Source organism: Sorex fumeus, unplaced genomic scaffold (assembly GCF_029834395.1).
Source record: "Sorex fumeus unplaced genomic scaffold, SorFum_2.1 ptg000026l, whole genome shotgun sequence".
Lineage (NCBI taxonomy): Eukaryota > Metazoa > Chordata > Mammalia > Eulipotyphla > Soricidae > Sorex > Sorex fumeus.
Window position 1 is genome coordinate 6,039,816 of NW_026606083.1, and position 19,144 is coordinate 6,058,959.

At 45.6% G+C, this 19,144-nt stretch overlaps 1 protein-coding gene across 1 annotated transcript; it reads right to left on the bottom strand.

Moving 5' to 3' along the window:
- Window positions 1-552: 552 nt before the first annotated feature.
- On the bottom strand, window positions 553-8,977 carry LOC130024069 (isopentenyl-diphosphate Delta-isomerase 1). The gene is made up of 4 exons (XM_056114712.1): window positions 8,795-8,977; window positions 7,722-7,814; window positions 6,482-6,612; window positions 553-4,045 (listed from the first exon to the last, which is right to left on the bottom strand). Exons 1-4 carry the CDS (start codon window positions 8,934-8,936, stop codon window positions 3,728-3,730), a joined length of 684 nt encoding a protein of 227 aa, XP_055970687.1. The 5' UTR covers window positions 8,937-8,977; the 3' UTR covers window positions 553-3,727.
- Between the last annotated feature and the right edge of the window lie 10,167 nt (window positions 8,978-19,144).

A 19,144-nucleotide genomic window follows, 5' to 3' on the forward strand; every position in this document is an offset into this window, starting at 1 on the left:
TTCTTGTTCTGTGCTCAGGGATAAGTCCTAGTGGGGACTGGCAGACCATTTGTGGTGCTGGGAATCAAACCTGGGTCTGTTGTTCTGTTTCGGCTCCAAATAGGTACAGAATTTTTAGAACACATTTTTTTTTCTTTTTGGGTCACACCCAGCGATGCACAGGGGTTACTCCTGGTTCATGCACTCAGGAATTACTCCTGGTCGTGCTCGGGGGACCATATGGGATGCTGGGAATTGAATCCGGGTCAGGCCGCATGCAAGGCAAATGCCCTACCCACTCTGCTATCACTCCAGCCACACAGAACACATTTTAAGGATCGGATAGTATAGTGCATAGGATGCTTTTTTTGTCTGGCTGACCAGGATTTCAATCTTGGGATACCAGATGGTTACTGAGCACAGAGTCAGGAGTAAGTTCTGAGTACTATTGGGCGTGGCTCAAATAAACAATCGCCAGCATGTGGCTGACAGTGGTTTGATCCCCCGTAGTTACAGTTGAGCATAGACTTGCTACACACACCCCATTTTTTTCAGTCGACAACTGCATTAAAGTGTGATAAAATATTTTATTGTTTTGACTTTCCAATAAATATTTGCTGTACAGCCTTAAAATTATAAAGTTCATGATTAACAAGAAATAAATTTTTCTCTAAATTTAGGATCATTTAGAGCTTTATAAATCAAAGGTAATAAAACCATCTTAACATTCCATATCTAAGAAATCTATGTCAAGAGTTTTTAAAAAGTGCATGATTCACAGTTTAAATATGAATAAACATGTCCCATAACCCAAAAATACTAAACAGAGATCCTATTCCTTCCTCTACAATATGGCCTTCAGAGAACAATGATTATGTCCTGAGGAGAGGCACCCAGTGAGAACGTGACTTCATGAAGAGGTGCTACTGGTATCCAATGGGTAGTGCCTGGGATGTTAAACATCCTACAATGCACAGGATTGTGCAAACACAAAAAGGGCTGCAGCGGTGCTCTCTCTCTCCCACTGCCTGGTAGTCTCGGGCCGCTTCCCCCTCCCTCACCTACCCTTCAATGGCGATGGGTAGGTGAAGGAAGAAAACAAGGGCCAGGCTGGTTGGTTTCAGTTGCAGTTTATTCCAATCTCATCTCCATTAACTAACTCCTGTTTCTCTCTCTCTGCTTCTCCCCCCAGTCATGCTACTTCATTCTTCTTTTGCCTCCCTCATCATCCTCCTCCTGGCTCTGGCCCCGCCAGCCCACTCTTACAGCCTAGTTAAATCCCAAAACATGAGGGGTTGGAGCTTACACATAGGTGTGGTCACAATCAATCAATCAATCAATAGGGGTAAAGTTCTTTCCTCAGGGGATGCTTTTAGGACAGATACTCTTTCAGCAGGACGACCCACCCAAGAGCGGAATCCCATGGGCGTGTTTCTCCTCTCCTTGTCCAACAAACATATAAGCATTCATAATATTAATCATTTTTGTATGGACACAGTTACTGTGTCTGGCATATCGAATACGTCACGGGGAGCTTGCCAGGCTCTGCCGTGCGGGCGAGATACTCTCGGTAGCTTGCCGGGCTCTCCGAGAGGGGCGGAGGAATCAAACTCGGGTCAGCCATGTTGGCTGTGTGCAAGGCAAACGCCCTACCTTACTGGACACAGTAAGAGAAACATTAAGCTTATAGAATTGCTCTCCTGGGGTCATCTCGATCTCAGGCTACAGTGTTCGGCCAGATTAGTCTTTCCTATCCCTAGCTGGGTCCTAGTCTCATTACTTTTGGAACATGACAGCATTTGTCCATGATCAAGCTCTTAACTTATAGTTAAGAATCGTGGAGCTTTGGCCTCGCCCATTTTGATGCCAGGGTAGCTCACAGCTTGCCTTGGGTCCATTCAGTCCCTCATTGGGACCCTGCTTTTGGGGTGTAGGAACCAAGGGCAACTGAGGCGTAAGTTGAGTAAGCAGATGCCCGGAATGAATAATATTCAAAGCCAATTAAATCCCAAGTTACAAAACCATAATATTAACCGTCTTCCTGTGTCTATACAAGAAGGACACTGCTTTAAGGTAAACCATTCAAAAGACATAAGGAGAGGAGAAAGGCAACATATAACTTACAACACAAGTTCAATTAGTCCTAGAAGGATCTGACACTTACAAATTAATAGAAGCTTATTAGGGGGAAAAGCTGATTAACTGGTTGGGGAAAAGAGCACAGAGAAGTGGTTACAGATAATCAAAGGAATGGGAGTGACTCGGGAGCACTGTGATGGGTGTAACCTGATAAACCTAAGCTCCCTGTGGCAAGGGAGAAAGGACAAATCAATGTTATCCTACACAAGATGAACCCCCACAACAAAGAAATATCCAACCCAAATGTGAAAGGTGCTTAGGTTAAGAATCTGTTTCGGGGCTGGACCGCACAGTGGTTAGGGTGTTTGCCTTGCACGCAGCTGACCCGGGTTCGATTCTCAGCATCCCATATGGTCCCCTGAGCACCACCAGGAGTAATTCCTGAGCGCCTGAGCCAGGAGTAACCCCTGTGCATCGCCGGGTGTGACCAAAAAGAAAAAAAAAATCTGTTTCAGAGCTGACCCAGTTTTCACTTCAAAAGCCGTACATGCACAGTAATTCTAAAACCAGTTTCACGGACAAAGACTATTTAAAAGATCAACGTAGGGGCAGAAAGACAGTACAGCGAATAGGGTGTTTGGATCCCTGGCACCTACCCCATGTGGTTCCCCAAGTCTACCAGGAGTGATCCCTCAGTGCAGAGCCAGGAGTAGGCCCTGAGCATCACCAAGAGTGGCCCAAAAACAAAAGACCAAACCTAACCAAAATTATCACCAAAAGTAATGTTTGACTTTAAATATAAAAATCATTAAACACACAAACTAAAATGGCAGAACTGGCATAGAGAGCATTTAATTTTCCTTGAACCTGTTATACTTAGAAGCTGAGTTGGGAGATGGAGAGATAATACAGCAAATAGGGTACTTGCCCTGCACGTGGTTGACTTGGGTTTATTCCCAGCCATCTCATTTGGTCTGAAATTGGCTTTGTTAATATTAGAAGTTAATTTTAACTATTTCAATGGTTACATTCAAATATTCGCTAAGCAAATAGTGCCCACTGGATACTTTTCATGACCATACTTTTAATGATATGTAAACCAGCTGGCAGATGGCAAAGTTCTGTGTTCTAAAAATGTTTGTATCACTTGCACATAGATTTGCTCGAGCGGGCGCCAGTAACATCTCCATTCGTCCCTGTTGTGTGCTAGCATAGCCCAATGGCATATTGGGGGCTCTTTCAGGGTCAAGGGAATGAGGCTCGTTATTGTTACTGTTTTTGGCATATCGAATACGCCACAGGTAGCTTGCCAGGCTCTGCTGTGTAGGCAGGATACTCCCGGTAGCTTGCTGCACTCTCTGAGAGGGAAAAATGTTTATACAAAAAACAAAATACAAACAAAAAAAACCCCAACTTATCTTAACAAGGAGCTTCACATACTTTGCTCAAATTTGTCATGATTATATGCTTAGTTTATTTGCCCTCTTTTTCCCAACTATTTCTGGTATGTGGCTTTTACAGATAGGACACAGATGAGTGTGTGAAATAAATCTGTCTTTCCCCCACAATCTCCGGTTGCAAAGCGTCAAATTTTCAAATAAGGTATCTGTGAATTAGGAAACAAACTGCTTAAAAATCTCAGTATTATACTAATCATTCACTTCCTTATTTACATTCTATGTATTTTCTCATGGTCAATAAACTCACTCAAATGATTTAAATTATCCCACCACTTAAAGAGAAAAGCATCTGAAATAATCTGGAACCAAGGAGTTAACTTAATTTCACCACTGGCTGCCTTTTTCAGAAGTTCTTTTAGTTCTTCCTTTGACACATAAGTGTAGCTTTTAACCTCATTGGGATCTGGATTCAAAGTTACATTCTTCTTCAAAAACAAAATGTAATCAATTTCATGTTCTCCCCAAATACCATCAGACTGGGCCTTGTAATACATTCGTGTTATATAAGTAAATTCTTCTGGAAGAACCTAGGATTAAATCAAACCAATAAAGTCATCAACCACAAAGCAAACAATCAACATCAATTTACCACATTTCAGTATCTTGAGCAACTTAAGCAATAGAACAAGAACATTAAAGATGTTAATGATATTAAAGATGTTAATCCTAGTGAGTTTACTTGGAAATAATACTACAGTCTCAAATATCCCCATTTTCCTCCATAGGACCAAGAGGTAAGTTAATTTTATCCCATTATTACTATTATTTCTGGTTTTCTGGGCTACACCCAGTGGTGCTTTGCATAAGGGTCACTCCTAGCAGGGCTCAAGGCACCATACTGAATGCGGGGCAAACCTGGGTTAGCCATGTGCAAGGCAAGTGCCCTGTACACTATACAAGCTCTTTGGCCCTCCAGTGACTTTGAAAAAAATAAAATTCCCTCAAATAAGAACTGAGACACACTGCTTTCATCTCACCACATACTCATCAGACCCTGCTCTCAACAGTTCAAAACTGGTTCACAGGGCCCAAGAGATAGAATAGGGGTTAAGATGACTGTTATCTGTGGCCAATCCCAGTTTGATTCCTGGTATCACATATGATCCCCTGAGTGGATATCCAGGAGTAACACCTATGCATTCTGAGGTGTGACTGAGAAAACACAAAATAAAAATCAAAACAGGTTTATAACCATTGAAAAGCTTCATAATCAGTCAATAAAGATATTAAAAGGATTTAAACTAGAAGTCAAATTATCACTATTTATGATATATGGAGTAGGTCCAGAGAGCTAGTACTGTGGGTTGGTGCTTGCCTTGCATGCGGCTAACCCAGGTTCGATCGCCAGTGTCCAAATGGTTTCCCAAGCCTGCCAGGAATAATTCTTGAGTGCAGATCCTGGATATCCCCCAAATCAAAAATTTTACATAAAGCAATAAATAACAAATAACACTAATAACAAAAGCAATCCGTGGCGGGGGGGGGGGAATGTGAGGCTTTTCTCACCCCCAACTTTAAAAACTATTACAAAGCAACAGTGGTAAAAACTGTACTACAGGAATAAAGGACCAATTAGACCAATGGAATGAAATTGACAATCCAGAAAGAACAAGAAGTCCTCTTCAACAAGTAGTGTTTAGAAAAATGATTAGCCACACACACACACACACACACACAAAACCAACCCCCCCAAAAAAAAAAACCCAGTGAATTCCTACTTCCCACTACACACAAAAGTAAATAAAAGTGAATAAAAAAAATCTCAACAGTAGCTCTAAATCCACAAAATACGGGGGACCCGCAGGGAAGAGCAATAGATAGTACAGCTGACAGGGCCCTAGTCTTGCGCTTAGCTAAGTGGGTTTGGTCCCCAGTATCCTGTATGATTCTCTGAGAACCACCAGGAGTCCTGAGTATTGCTGGGTGTGGCCCAAAAACCAAAATCCCAAAAACAGTAAAACACACCAAGGAACACATAAGCAGGACTCAATCTGAACACTGATTCCAAAGTCATCTTCAATGCCATTGTTCATAATACAGAAGCAAAAGTAAAAACCAGAATTATTTCAAATTAAGAAGCTTCTGCAGTGCTAAGGAAACAATGACTACAATAAGACTGGGAGAAAATTTTTCTTACAACATATTTGATAAATGGCTAATATCTAAAATTTATAAAGTATTGGGGCTGGAGCGATAGCACAGTGGGTAGGGTGTTTGCCTTGCACATGGCCGACCCAGGTTCGATCCCCAGCATCTCATATGGTCCCCCGAGTACCACCAGGAGTAATTCCTGAGTGCAGAGCCAGGAGTAACCCCTGTGCAACTCGGATATGACCCCCCCCCAAAAAAAAGAAAGAAAATGCAAATCAGGGCTGGAGAGATAAGTACAGCAGGTAAGGTGCTTGCCTTCCTGCAGCTGACCTGGGTTCTTTTCCTAGCATCCCAGATGGTTCCCCAGAGCACCACCAGGAGTAATTCCTGAGTGCAGAGCCAGGAATAAGCCCTGAGTACACCAGGTGTCCCCAAAACCAAAAAAAAAAAAAAAAAAAAAAGGGTCAATTTTTTAATATGGTTAATAGATCAATGTATTTCAGTTATTATTATTATTTTTTGTTAAGTAACATAGTTTTTATTCAAACTTTAGAAAGATGTGAGGAGAGAGAAAGTTGTAGTACATGTTCAAGAGAACAAAGGCTTCTCCAGAGACAAGAAACACGGAGACAAGCAAAGAGATACATGCTCAAGGGAGAACACTGACTTGAAGAGCAAGTCCAGGAGCTAAATTCTGATAAGTATTATTAAGAAATAAAAATTTAAATTGACTTTATTCAAGTTGCTTTCTAGGACTAATAATTCAAAATGTTACAAATCGGTAACCTATACTTGAATTTAAAATTCTGTCCAAACGTTTTAATGTATATTTTGATTTTAGTTTGTATAGTTGGCTGTGCAGAACTTGTTACCTCTTCCTCTGGAATTCCTAATTCAGCCTGTAAACGCCTCTGAGCAGCTCTTCTTACTCCAATTGCATCATTTTCTTCCAGCTCTCCTGGATTACTAAGTGGGTGACTACAACAGGAGTTGGTAAAGCAACCTAGTAGGTATAGATAAAAATATAAAATAGCTTTTCTTCAAAAGAGGTCTGACCATAAAAAAACTTTATTTAGTTTTGGGGCTACACCTAGCAGTGCTCAGAGCTTACTCCTGTCTCTGTGCTCAGGAAATCTCTACTGGAGGGACTTGGGGGACCACAGGCAGTGTGAGGAGTTGAACCCAGATAAGTGCTCTATCCATTGTACTTTCTTTTTGCCTCAAAACCAGGAAAATGTAAAGCTTTTAATTTTTTCAGTTAAAAAATTTTAATTTGGGGGGAGCCAGAGAGAATACAGTAGGTAGGATGCTTGTCTTGCCTATAGCTGACGGGGGTTTGACCCCTAACACTCTATACAGTACCCCAAGCCCTGCCAGGATCGATTCCTGAGCAGAGCCAGGAGTAAGCCCTGGGTACTGCCAGGTGTGCCCAGAACAAAAATTTAATTAAAAAATTATTTTTTAAGTCACATCTGAAGTGGTTTTTTTTTGGGGGGGGGGGTCATATGGGATGTCAGATCAAACCCAAGTTGGCTGGGTACAAAGCAAGTGTGCAACAAGCTGTACTACTACTCTGGCCCCAGCGCCCAAAATTTAAAGTTTTTAAATGAAAAAACAAAGGATTCTTGAGGATTTTTGTTTGGGGATCATACCTGACAATGCTTAGGAATTACTCTTGGCAGGGCTTGAGGAAATCACATGAGCTACTAGGGACTGAACCCAGGTTGGCTGCGTGCAAGGCGAGCGGCCTACCTTCTATTCTACTGCTCTGGCCCCAATTCTTTACGATTTAAATTCAACTACAACAGGCTATCAGAAATCATTTTGTAAGAAATGTGCAAATAAATTCTTTAATAATGAGTCTTTTTTTTAACCAACAACAAAATTACACAAATGAAAACCATGAAATCAAATAAATCACAGGATTTCCCCTTTGCCTTGAGTAACCAAGAAATTTTTGTTTGTTTTGGGGTCATACCCTTTGTGCAAGGCAAGGGCTCTACCAGCTGTAATACTATTCCAGACTCCTAGGAAGTTCTAAGTGACAAAGACAAAATAAACACTGTACATCAACACTGTACAACCAAAACACTGTACATTGATTACACTAACCTGGAAAGGTAATTTTAGCATCTGATCTCTGTTGCAGTAGTAGCTTATTTTCACTGTTAAATAAGAAGACACTAAAAGCTCGATGCAATAATCCTGAAAACAAAAAAGGTACCATTATTTAATTTAAAGTAGTAATTTATCTGATTTTTCCACTTGGGTTCAGAATATTAGGAACTAGCTACCATTTAAAAAAACTTGAAGTGTGTAGAGGTGGTTTCAACTACCTTGTTTTTAGGCCCAGACTCAATTGTGCTCAGAGGCTACAAACAGTTCTGTATCAGGAAAGTGCTCATGAGACCATGTGGTGTTGGGTCACCTCAAACCCAGACTTCTTGCATGCAAAGTATGTGCTCAGTTCATTGATCTATGTCTCCTGGCCCAGACTGCCATTTTTACTTACTTTTTCCCAGTCTTTTTTTTACCCCTTGCAGGGGACAATGAGAGAGTGGCACACAGGCAATGCTCATGAGTTGTTCCTGGCTCTTCATTCAGAAACTACTCCTGGCAGTGCTCAGAGACCGTAAGGGATGCCAGGGCTCAAACTTGGGTTGACCATGTGCAAAGCAAGCAACCTACCCACTGTATTATCTCTCCAGCTCCCATAGTATTATATTTGGAGAATCTCTGCATAGCTTTGTAGAGAAGAGCTCAGGAATACCAAAGAAAGTAACCAGCAATTGAAAAAAAAATGGTGAGCTGAAGGCCAGTTTTGCTACTAGCTAAATTTCTTCTCAGAGATTGTTAGCTTGGGCTCAGTCTGCTCCAGAGAAAGGGCGCATCCCTTGATGCTTATCTCTTTCTGTGGGAAGGAAAGAATTAAAGGCTTGGAATGAAATCCTATTAGTGTTGGTCTACTCCCTTTTATAATACCAAAATAACTCAAAGAAGCTGAGTAAAACTGAAGTCTGAAAATTGCTATTAAGCAAGAAAAATGGCAAGACTGGTTTTATTATTACACTGGTTAACTAACAGGAAGATAAGATTAAAGATAACATCTTTATCTGAGCATTTATTCTGGCTGACTTCAAATGCTCAAGCAAATCATACTTTAATAAAAGAGTTTAAAATAGTACCTTTATCAATGTTTTCATTCAGGTGACAACTCTTCTTGGTGTCAGCTCCAATTTTATTGTCATTTTCATCAATAACAATGCACATCTCCGACAGCAGCTGAACTTGCTTCTTATCCAGCTCATCAATATTTACTTCAGGCATTGTCACAAAAGGTCTGACCTGTCCTAGAAAACTAAAGGAGGGGCTATTAGACCACGTTTCCCTGGAGATCACATAACACCACGAGACTCAACAATGAATGTATGAGCCCAGTAAGCAATCCAGTCACTGTCAAGGGTAAGAATGACACTTGCTCTTCCTATCTGCAGGCTCACCACCACTCTTTATCCAAATCTATGTGCCTCAGGAATGCTGCAGGTTCATCCACTTTCATTACCATGTCAGACAGCAGGCACAGTTGCTTTATACAAATCTGCTCAGATCTGAAGCCAAAATGTAAATCTTTCATTTTTGGGGCCACATCCAGCTGTGTTCAGGGTTTACTTCTGGCTGAAAACTCAGGGAGTAGTCACGGCAGGGCTCTGGGGATCATATGGAGTTCTGAGGATCAAATCTGGCTTAGCTGTGTGCAAGGCAAGGGCCCTCCCTGCCTGTTGTACTAGTGCCTTGGCCCCATCTCAATATTTTATGTAAATGGCCATTGTGGAGAAATAATTTAGTGAAAGAGGCCAACAGGTTTTTATGTTCTGTGTTCCTCTAATCACATCAATTATTTTGCCATACACTGCCTCTGCGGAAATATTTTTTTATTTTAGGGCAACACCCTGTGGTGCCGGAAATGGAATCTACCCAGGACACGTTTACTCCCTCCCTGAAATTACTTTCCCAAGGTCTCATTCATATGTCAAACAGTCCCAATACTCGAGTAAGATAGAATCCAGAGAAAGAGTACTGCTGGCACCGCGCTGGCCTTGCACATGACTGACCCAGGTTCAGTGCTCAGCAGCCCATAAGGTGTTGATGCGCCCCTGCAAACCCTTGCTCTGCAGTGCAGAATCTGGAGTAAGTCCTGACCACTGCCAGGTGCGGCCCAAAAACCCAAACCCAAACCAGACCAAATCCAGTTTTCCTCAAATAGGGCTGGAGCAATAGCAAAACGGTAGGACATTTGCCTTGCACCGTTAGACGGGGGTTCGGTTCCTCCGTCCCTCTTGAAGAGCCCGGCAAGTTACCAAGAGTATCCCACTCCCACGGCAGAGCCTGGCAAGCTCCCTGTGGGGTATTCGATATGCAAAAACAGTAACAAGTCTCACGATGGAGACGTTACTGGCGCCCGCTCATCAAATCGATGAACAACAGGAGGGCAGTGCGACAGTGCTAAAGGGTTGCAAACAGAGGTTGCAAACCCTCCGTACACTGTCCCGAGGACAGTATCCAGCTGGGAGCACGTGCACAGGTGAAACCATGAATGGGTTCACGGACTCCCATGGGTCAGTGCTCAGGGACGTCAACTGAGTCAGCAGCACTGAAGCACGGGCACTGAAAGCAGAGCACCACTTGCTTCTCCCGTACCACAAGGCATTTCTCCCCCGAGCCCGGCAATGGCACTGGGGAGAGCGACCCCACCTCCCCCCACAAAACCTCTTACCCGCCGGGACACGGCAGGCGCCCCGGGCCGCGCCGCCACTGGGACGGGCCTGCGCTCGTGTTCGCGAACCTTCCGCGCACAGCGGCTCTGTCCCGGGGCCCCGAGGACAGACCCAGGGCGCGCCCGGGTCAGCAGCCGCCGGCCAAGCGCGAGTCGTTCCGCGCTGGCTGCCGGCCTCGCCCCCGGGCGTCGGGCTCTCACCACGGACGCGGCCGTCCGACGCCCTCAGGAGGCTGCTCCGGCTGCCCGCTCGCCCCCGCCCCGCGCCGTTGCCCTCCACACGGCCCGGCCCCGCAGCCCCGCGGCCCCGCGGATACCGCGCGTACCTGAGGCGCCCGGCGTCTGCGGGCTCGGGCCGCGCCGCCGCCGAAAAGGTCCGCCGCAGGCCCCGCCCCCCGCCGCAGGCCCCGCCCCCGGAGGCCGCGCGTCGAACCGCCCGCGCCCGCGCCACCGCGCGCCACATGCCCGCGGCCAATGGCGCGTCCGCCCGCGCCTGACGTCACGCTCGCGTGGTCGTCCACGCCACACCCCGCCACGCTCGCGAGGTCTGGCTGCCGCCGAGGTGCCCGTCGGCCGGCCGTGCGGCGCTCGCGGGCCGCGCTGGGATCTGGCGGAGGAGCGTGGGAAGCTGCGGCACCGCGCTGGGGCCCGGCCTGCGCCCGCCACAGCGCCCGTGGGGCTGGCCGGAAGTTGGCCTCACCCGGCGGGGGGACTTCCGCTCGCCCTGCGCGCGCTCTTCCGGCGGGCGGCCAGAGGCGCGGGGTAGGGACTTTGAAAGCGGGATACACGTGACGTTGCTTCCAGGTTTGAGTAGACATGCGTGTCATTGAGGACCGCTTTCTGGACCGTGTTCTTCACAGTGCCGGTGAAGTTTAATATGTGGACCGTACCTGCTTAGGCTGGTGTCACTTCTATAATTTTACAGGGGCTGCGAGTTGGGCAGAATGCGTGCTTGAACTGAAAATTCTGCTTCCACTGCTGTTGTGATGCAGCCGGCTGCTCCTGGAGGATGATTCAAGATTTTTCTCTTTGCTTTTTTGGCCCTGCGAGGCCCTGCTCAAGGCTTACCCAGGCATCATTCCTGGCGGTGCTTGAGGGCAAGCACCTGGAAGTGCTGAGGAGCGGGACTGGGGTGGCCACGTGCAAGGCAATCGCTCTACCCACTGTACTTTCTCTCTGGTCCAACATATTAGTATTCTGAAAGTAGTTTTGACATATTCTTGAACATCCTGGAAGACTACCCCTTCCCCCGCCCCCCTTCGAAAAACATTATGCCAACTCCATGAGGTAAACGAATCCTGCCCTCCCCCCCCCCCCCCAGCTATCCCAAAGGCTAGTAGGTATGCTCTACTTGTGGGAGGCCTGGCTTCTTTCTGTCCATGCACACGGCGGTCCCTCAGCACCAAGTCCATGACTCCCTAGCAACATGCAACTATTACCAGAGCACCACCAGGTGGTCCAAAAACTAGGAAGTCAAAGCCTTCCTTGCTTGTGTGAGGTCCGAGCACTGCAACATAAGTAAGTCATGTTTTCACAGTGGTATCACATTATGTGGTCTTGGGCAAATTCTTTTAATATGCTTGAGGACTTTCATATTCAAAGCAGACTTAAGTGAGTTTAGGAGGTGGGAAAGGGTGCCCTCACAAGAGTCATCTGCAGGCTGTAACGGTGAATGTAGAGGAATGTGTAGGTTTAAAGTTGTGTTTTAAGGCAACAAACTATGATCAAACTGAATTGTTATAAGGAACTTTTTACATTATAGAATTGTTGTAATTTTTTTGGCAAGGTCTTTAAAAAAGTATTTTAGACAGATGGTCCAGACTCCAGTTACAGTGCTCAAAAAGTTACAGTCAAGGTTTTCAACTTGGAATTAAATGAATTAAATATTGTTAAATTGTATGTATTACCTCAATAGATTTTAATAAAGCTTCTTGTATCTAATACCCACAGCAAATAAGTATATTGCATCTTATTGTGAGTAAAGTGCAATGTTTGACCACAACTGACCATAGCATGGGCCTGCTCTTAGCATTAAGAAAAGCTCTGGAGACCAGGATCTTATCCAACCTTTGAGAGGGATAGAATGGAGTCCTTCCTGCCAGGATACTCCTACAGAAGAGAGGCCTGAGGCCATCTCCAGCTCATCCTGATTATCTTCACATTTTCACACTCGCCAAGCCCCGGTCACCCCACTGTCCTCCCGTTGTTCATCAGTTTGCTCGAGTGGGCACCAGTAACGTCTCCATTGTGAGACTTGTTACTGTTTTTGGCATATCGAATATGTCACGGGTAGCCGACCCGGGTTCCATTCCTTCGCCCCTCTTGGAGGGCCCGGCAAGCTACCAGAGTATTCTGCCCACACAGCAAAGCCTGACATGACAGGTAGAAAACATTAATCCCTTTATTAATGTAAGACACTTGCTCTGTCCTTAACCCATTCTCCAGACCACTCAGCAAGTAATGTGGTACACCAAATGGGGAGTTCTCCAATCTTGCTGTGATTATGCAAAAGAAGAATTCAGTTTTATTGAGCGATCTGGCAAATTTAAAGTGAAGGTGGAGAGAAAACTGTTTCTGAAACTTGCCTTTTGCAGAAATCAGATTCTAATTGTGCAAAGGTGATTGAATAAATGTATTCTAATATGCTTGATTTAAAAGGTGTTAGGGCACGACTCTGGATCTCCACAAGCAAGGACCACGCAGGAATGCAATTAGCAAGCAGGTAGTTTATTAGCTGGCTAGCCAGGGTCAAGCCATCAGGCAAGACCCCCGAACTTTTTCAAAGGGGATCTTTTATAGGCCTTCACTGACTGTTGCAGCAAAGCCTGCACATTTCATAGGCAATAGATTTGTAATAACATATACTTTCTTAACCAATCCATTTAAAAGTACATCACTCATTAGCTTATAGATTCAAAGATAAGCATTTATGTACATAGGCATTGTGGCTAGTGGGCATCTGGTAATTTGGACATTTGGTTATCTTCTTTGTTCCCTTTGATTCTCAGCTCATGGCTCCTGGAGGCTGATAAGGGAAAAGTTCCTAACAGATAAGGAAGGGCCAACAAATGGTTTCAGAATTTACATCCCAATAAGGAAGGGCTTCACAGGTAAGGCTCTACTAGGGAGGGGGCAGGAAAGGGAGAGTTACTAATTAGTAGAGTTTTAACTCTGGAATCTCCCTCGGGGTCCCAAGGGACCTTGCAAAGTTACCCCCTTGGGCAATCTAGATGAAATTGGGTTGACTGACCTGTAGGTAGCAGCTGAATCTATAAAGGGACTCAAAATTGCATATACCATCACTGATCTAACCTTACCCTAACTGTAAAGCTAACCTTCCTGCCCTCACAAGGACGAAGATTAGGTTTCTAACTCCTCCAGCTCTAATTGTAAAAAGTAAAGTAAAAGTAAAGGCCCTCCCGTTGATCATCGAGCGGGCCCAGTAACGTCTCCATTGGAGACTTTGTTGTTACTGTGTTTGGCATATCGAATACGTCACGGGGAGCTTGCCAGGCTCTGCCGTGTGGGCAAGATCCTCTGGGTAGCTTGCCGGGCTCTCCGAGAGGGGCGGAGGAATCGAACTCGGGTCGGTCATGTTGGCTGTGTGCAAGGCAAACGCCCTACCGCTGTGCTATCGCTCCAGCTCTAATTGTATTCCTCTTTTTTCAGGCTTTCAGACCAACAATTCTGAAACCCAATGAACCATTGCCTAGGCCCCAGTTGAAACTAAGGTAGCATGAGCTTTCACCCCTTATACAGGCAAGGTCTACAGTCTTTTGGTCAGCATGAATAAGCTCCAGAAAATGGACCTCCACACACTTTCCCCTTAAAGATTTAAAGCAGTGAAATCTCTAGGGGTGTGTGTGTGTGTGGCGGGGGTGAATATGAAGCAGGCAGGCAGGTAGATAGGGAAGGGCTCCCCATGGCAATGTATTCCTGAGAAGTAATAAATGGCCCCAAGGCTGCAAAAACCCACCCTGTGGACACAGGAACTAAGTCCTGATAAGACCTTTACCTGGTGCCAGCACAAACCCAGAGAAGGCTGAACCCCACTCTGAGAGAAGATCCAGCAGGAACACAGGCCACAAAAGGAATTTTAAGGATGACCATCCACTGCTTCCAACTTTACCCCCTTGCCAACAATCCTAGCAACAGACTTACCTAGGCAGAAAGGCCTACACGGACCAGCTTGGGAGAAATCTTACAAAAGTCAACTTGAACAAAGAAAGTGCACATGTGCTGCGTGTGCCCATGTGTTGCTTCCAAGCACATGTGTCACTGCATCTCCCCTCTTGAGATGAGTACTTTCATATCTAATGCTGGGGCTCCCACTCTACTCTGGAGAAGCCCACACTTTCTCCTGAGTGTTATTCTCTATCTCCCTTCCTCTCTCTCCTTCCTCAAAACTTTCAAATATGGGGTATGGAGCCACCAGCAGGTCAATCTGTACCTGTGTGGCGAGTGCATCAACAGCCTGATGGCGCCTTCAGACTTCCAGATACCCCAAAATTGCTGCTGTGCCTTTGGCCAGATCCCAAAAACTTGGGGAAAAGTTTACCAAGAAAGTAAAGAAAGTAAACAGCTAAAAGTTGGGTATGTGGGAAACACACCCACAAACCACCTCCGACTCAGCTATGTAATTGGAGGAATGGCCTCTCTGATTCCTTATCAAACTGCTTAATGGCCACGGTCCCGGAGACTCAGAAACAAATCTCGAAACCCAGTGGCTTTTGGCAGAAATGCGTCTGGTCCCTGCAATAGGTTACCGGTGCTAGGCCAACCCAGGTGGGAATAGGTTTTGTGCCTTGGCCTGTTCCCCCCGGCGGCTCAGTGGCCGGTATCCTCCAGAGGTCACTGGACAGTCAGGTTTGGGCCCCCAGTGATGAGACACACAGGGCCTCATGGGATGGGGGTGGAGCCGGGCCTGTCCTCCCCACCCCAACGAGACCCCAAGTCATTGCCCACGAACGGCCTCTCTGGCTCCTGATCAAGCTGCTCAACGGCCATGGTCCCAGAGACTCAGGAGCAAAGCCAGTGGGTTTTGGCAGAAATCCCTCCAGATTTAAGTGTTAAAATTTTGCAATTTCAAAATCACATGGCCCTACTGCAGCCACAGGACATCATATGTTATTCATAGCCAGCAATAGAACACAAATTGTCTACTGTTGCCTTTTCAGCAGATCTGAGTGTTGGAGTAAAATCTCAAATAATAATGGTGTGTCTGGTGTCGAAATATTGACTGTGATCAAAGTATAGAGATAGTAATGTGGAAATCATCTGTCCCACAGGTAGGGGGAGGGTGTGGGATGAGGGTATACTGGGGTTGTTGGGGGTGGAGAATGGGCACTGGTGAAGGTACAGGTGTTTCATTGTATGACCGAGACTTAGACCCAAAAGCTTTGTAACTGCTCTCACGGTGATTCAATAAATAAAATTATAAAAAATGAAAAAAAAAGGTAAGGTGGAGTTCATGCACAATTCAATCAGCTAATCAGTGGCTGAATAAATAGCAGTACTTCTACATAAAAAAAACAAAAACAAAAAACACTTTCAAATAAAATCTGCTACTCTGTTCCTTCTCCTGAAATTGTTTTCTGAGAGAAAGGCAAGAGCCCAAAATGCCTGAGTAAAGCCTAGGACTGGCTTTGTTTTCCAGCAAGGAGCAGGGCTCACAGCAGACTCTTACCAGTCCTAGATTTCCCAGCCATTCCTGGGTGGCAGAAGTGGATAAATAGAAAATGGAAGCCTCTCTACTCCCAACGTCACATAAATCACTCAGGGACCCCACTGGCATCACAAGTTGATGGATGATCAGTTTGGTGACAATGTTCCCATCAAGAATTGGCATCAAAGGGGCTGGAGAAATAGCACAGTGGGTAGGGCGTTTGCCTTGCACGTGGCTGACCAGGTTTGATCCCCAGCATCCCATATGGTCCCCTAAGCACTGCCAGGAGTAACCCCTGTGCATCGCCAGGTGTGACCCAAAAAGCAAAAAAAAAAAAAAAAAGAATTGGCATCATGGGGCTGGAGCAATAGCACAGTGGGTAGGGCGTTTGCCTTGCACGTGGCCGACCCGGGTTCTATTCCTAGCATCCCATATGTCCCCTGAGCATCGCTAGGGGGTAATTCCTGGGTGCAGAGCCAGGAGTAACCCCTGTGCATCGCCAGGTGTGACCCAAAAAGCAAAAAAAAAAATTGGCATCATGGGGCTGGAGCAATAGCACCACAGTGGGTAGGGCGTTTGCCTTGCACGTGGCCGACCCGGGTTCTATTCCTAGCATCCCATATGTCCCCTGAGCATCGCTAGGGGGTAATTCCTGGGTGCAGAGCCAGGAGTAATCCCTGTGCACCGCCAGGTGTGACCCAAAAAGCAAAAAAAATTGGCATCAGTTTGGTGATAATGTTCCTATCAAGAATTCTTGCTATATTATCTTGATGAGGAAAGGTGAGTAGATTACACAGCTGAAGGATTTTGTTGCATAAGTTTTTAAGGCTTATGCAATTCAGAATTAGATTTTCATTCATTTTGAAATTGTTCAGCTTTTGGGGCTGGAGAAATAGTACAGTGGGTAGGGCGTTTACCTTGTAGCTGGCTGACCTAGGGTTGATCCCTACCTCAGATAGCCCCCAGAGCCCACCAGGAGTGATCCCTGAGTGCAGAGCTAGGAGTAAGCTCTGAGCACAGCAAGCTATGGCTAAAAAAAAAAAATTGTTCTGATTTTCTGGGCAGAGTTCATGCCAGAGTGACTTCTGTGTCTAATACCCTTTAGGTTGGTTAACAAAGGAGTGGCAGTTATTTCTTGCTCAGTCTAAGCCAGTAAACTAGAACTAATTTTGTTTTTCTTTTTGCTTTTTGGGTCACACCCAGTGATGCACAGGGGTTACTCCTGGCTCTGCACTGAGGAGTTACTCCTGGCGGTGCTCAGGGGACCATATGGGATGCTGGGAGTCAAACCCGGGTCGGCCGTGTGCAAAGCAAACGGCCTACCCACTGTGCTATCTCTCCAGCCCCAAACTTGGACTAATTTTTATTTTTATTTTTTTAATTTATTTTATTTTTTTCTTTTTGGGTCACACCCGGCGATGCTCAGGGGTTACTCCTGGCTCATGCACTCAGGAATCACTCCTGGCGGCGCTCAGGGGACCATATGGGATGCTGGGAATCGAACCTGTGTTGGCCATGTTGGCTGCGTGCAAGGCAAACGCCCTACCCGCTGTGCTATCGCTCCAGCCCCGGGACTAATTTTTAAAGAGACTGAAACACACCTCTCTGAAACATGACTGAAACACACCTCTCTGAAACATGCACACCTCACTCAACAGCCAAGAGCTTTCATCACTAATAATGTACTAGGGGTGGGGTGGGGGGGTAGGTAAGGGATGGAGGTCAGTGGCACTACTACTGCCTTGTATGTGTGAGTCCCTGGGTTTGGCCCTTGGCAACATTACACACACACACACACACACACACAATCTTTTTGGGTAATAAGTTATGTACTTTTAAAAAAATTAAGTTTTGGGGCTGGAGTGATAGTACAGTGGGTAGGGTGCTTGCCTTGCACACGGTCAACCTGGGCTCAATCCCTGGCAACTCATAATGGCTCCCTGAGCGCCACTAGAATAATTTCTGAGTATTGCTGGGTGTGGTCCAAAACCAAAAAGAAACTTTTTTAAAAAAACTTTTTTTGACACCTGGAGTATTCAGGGTCTGTGTGTGGCTTTGTGCTCAGAGATCGCTTCTTGTGGTGCTTATGTGACCATATGAGGTGCTAGGAATCAAACTAGGTCAGCTGCATGCCAGGTAAGTGCCGTACCCTGTGAATTCACAGGAAGGTGTGTTTGCTGAGAGCTGTTTCTAATCCTTCCCAGTGGAGAAACAAAGAAACAGGGATCACAGACTGATGGTGAAAATGAACCATTTAATGCAGAGGTGTTAAAGGTAAAGGTAAAGACCCTCCCGTTGTTCATCGATTTGCTCGAGCGGGCCCAGTAACGTCTCCATTGGAGACTTTGTTGTTACTGTGTCTGGCATATCGAATACGTCACGGGGAGCTTGCCAGGCTCTGCCGTGCGGGCGAGATCCTCTGGGTAGCTTGCCGGGCTCTCCGATAGGGGCGGAGGAATAGAACTCGGGTCGGCCATGTTGGCTGCATGCAAGGCAAACACCCTACCGCTGTGCTATTGCTCCAGCCCACTAACAGAGGTGTTAGCATACTTATATAACATATATATAACTTATATAAGTTAGCATACTTATATAACAACTAAGAGGGCTTGAGGTTAAGGACACAGGTGTGATTGATCATTTGCATAGGTTAAACATCTGGAAGTTTGCATAGATCATTTACATAGATAAAACATAGGAAATTCTCTTTTGGGGAGATTAAAGCAAGGTGAAACTCTGTATCCCAGGAACATCTACATTGCTTTTATCTTTGTATGGATAAACACGTAAGAGACAAAGATCCCAACTTTTAATTCTCTGTGCTGAGACCAAACGAGGCTTTTGGCACTTAGTTCTCTGGGCTCTGAGAGCAAGTAAGGCTTTTTACCTAAATCCCAGACAAAGTCCTCAAGCCAGTTCATCTTGCCCTTCCCCATGGAGGTCCTATCTCTTAAGTCATAGCAGTTTGGAAAATGCATTTATACTTTCTAGATTGTCCTATTTCGATGCCAGGGTAGCTTTGTCACCCACCCATCCCAGTCCTACGGCGAGACTTCCCTTTTGGTGTGTTAGGAACTACAGTAACTGAAGCCTGAG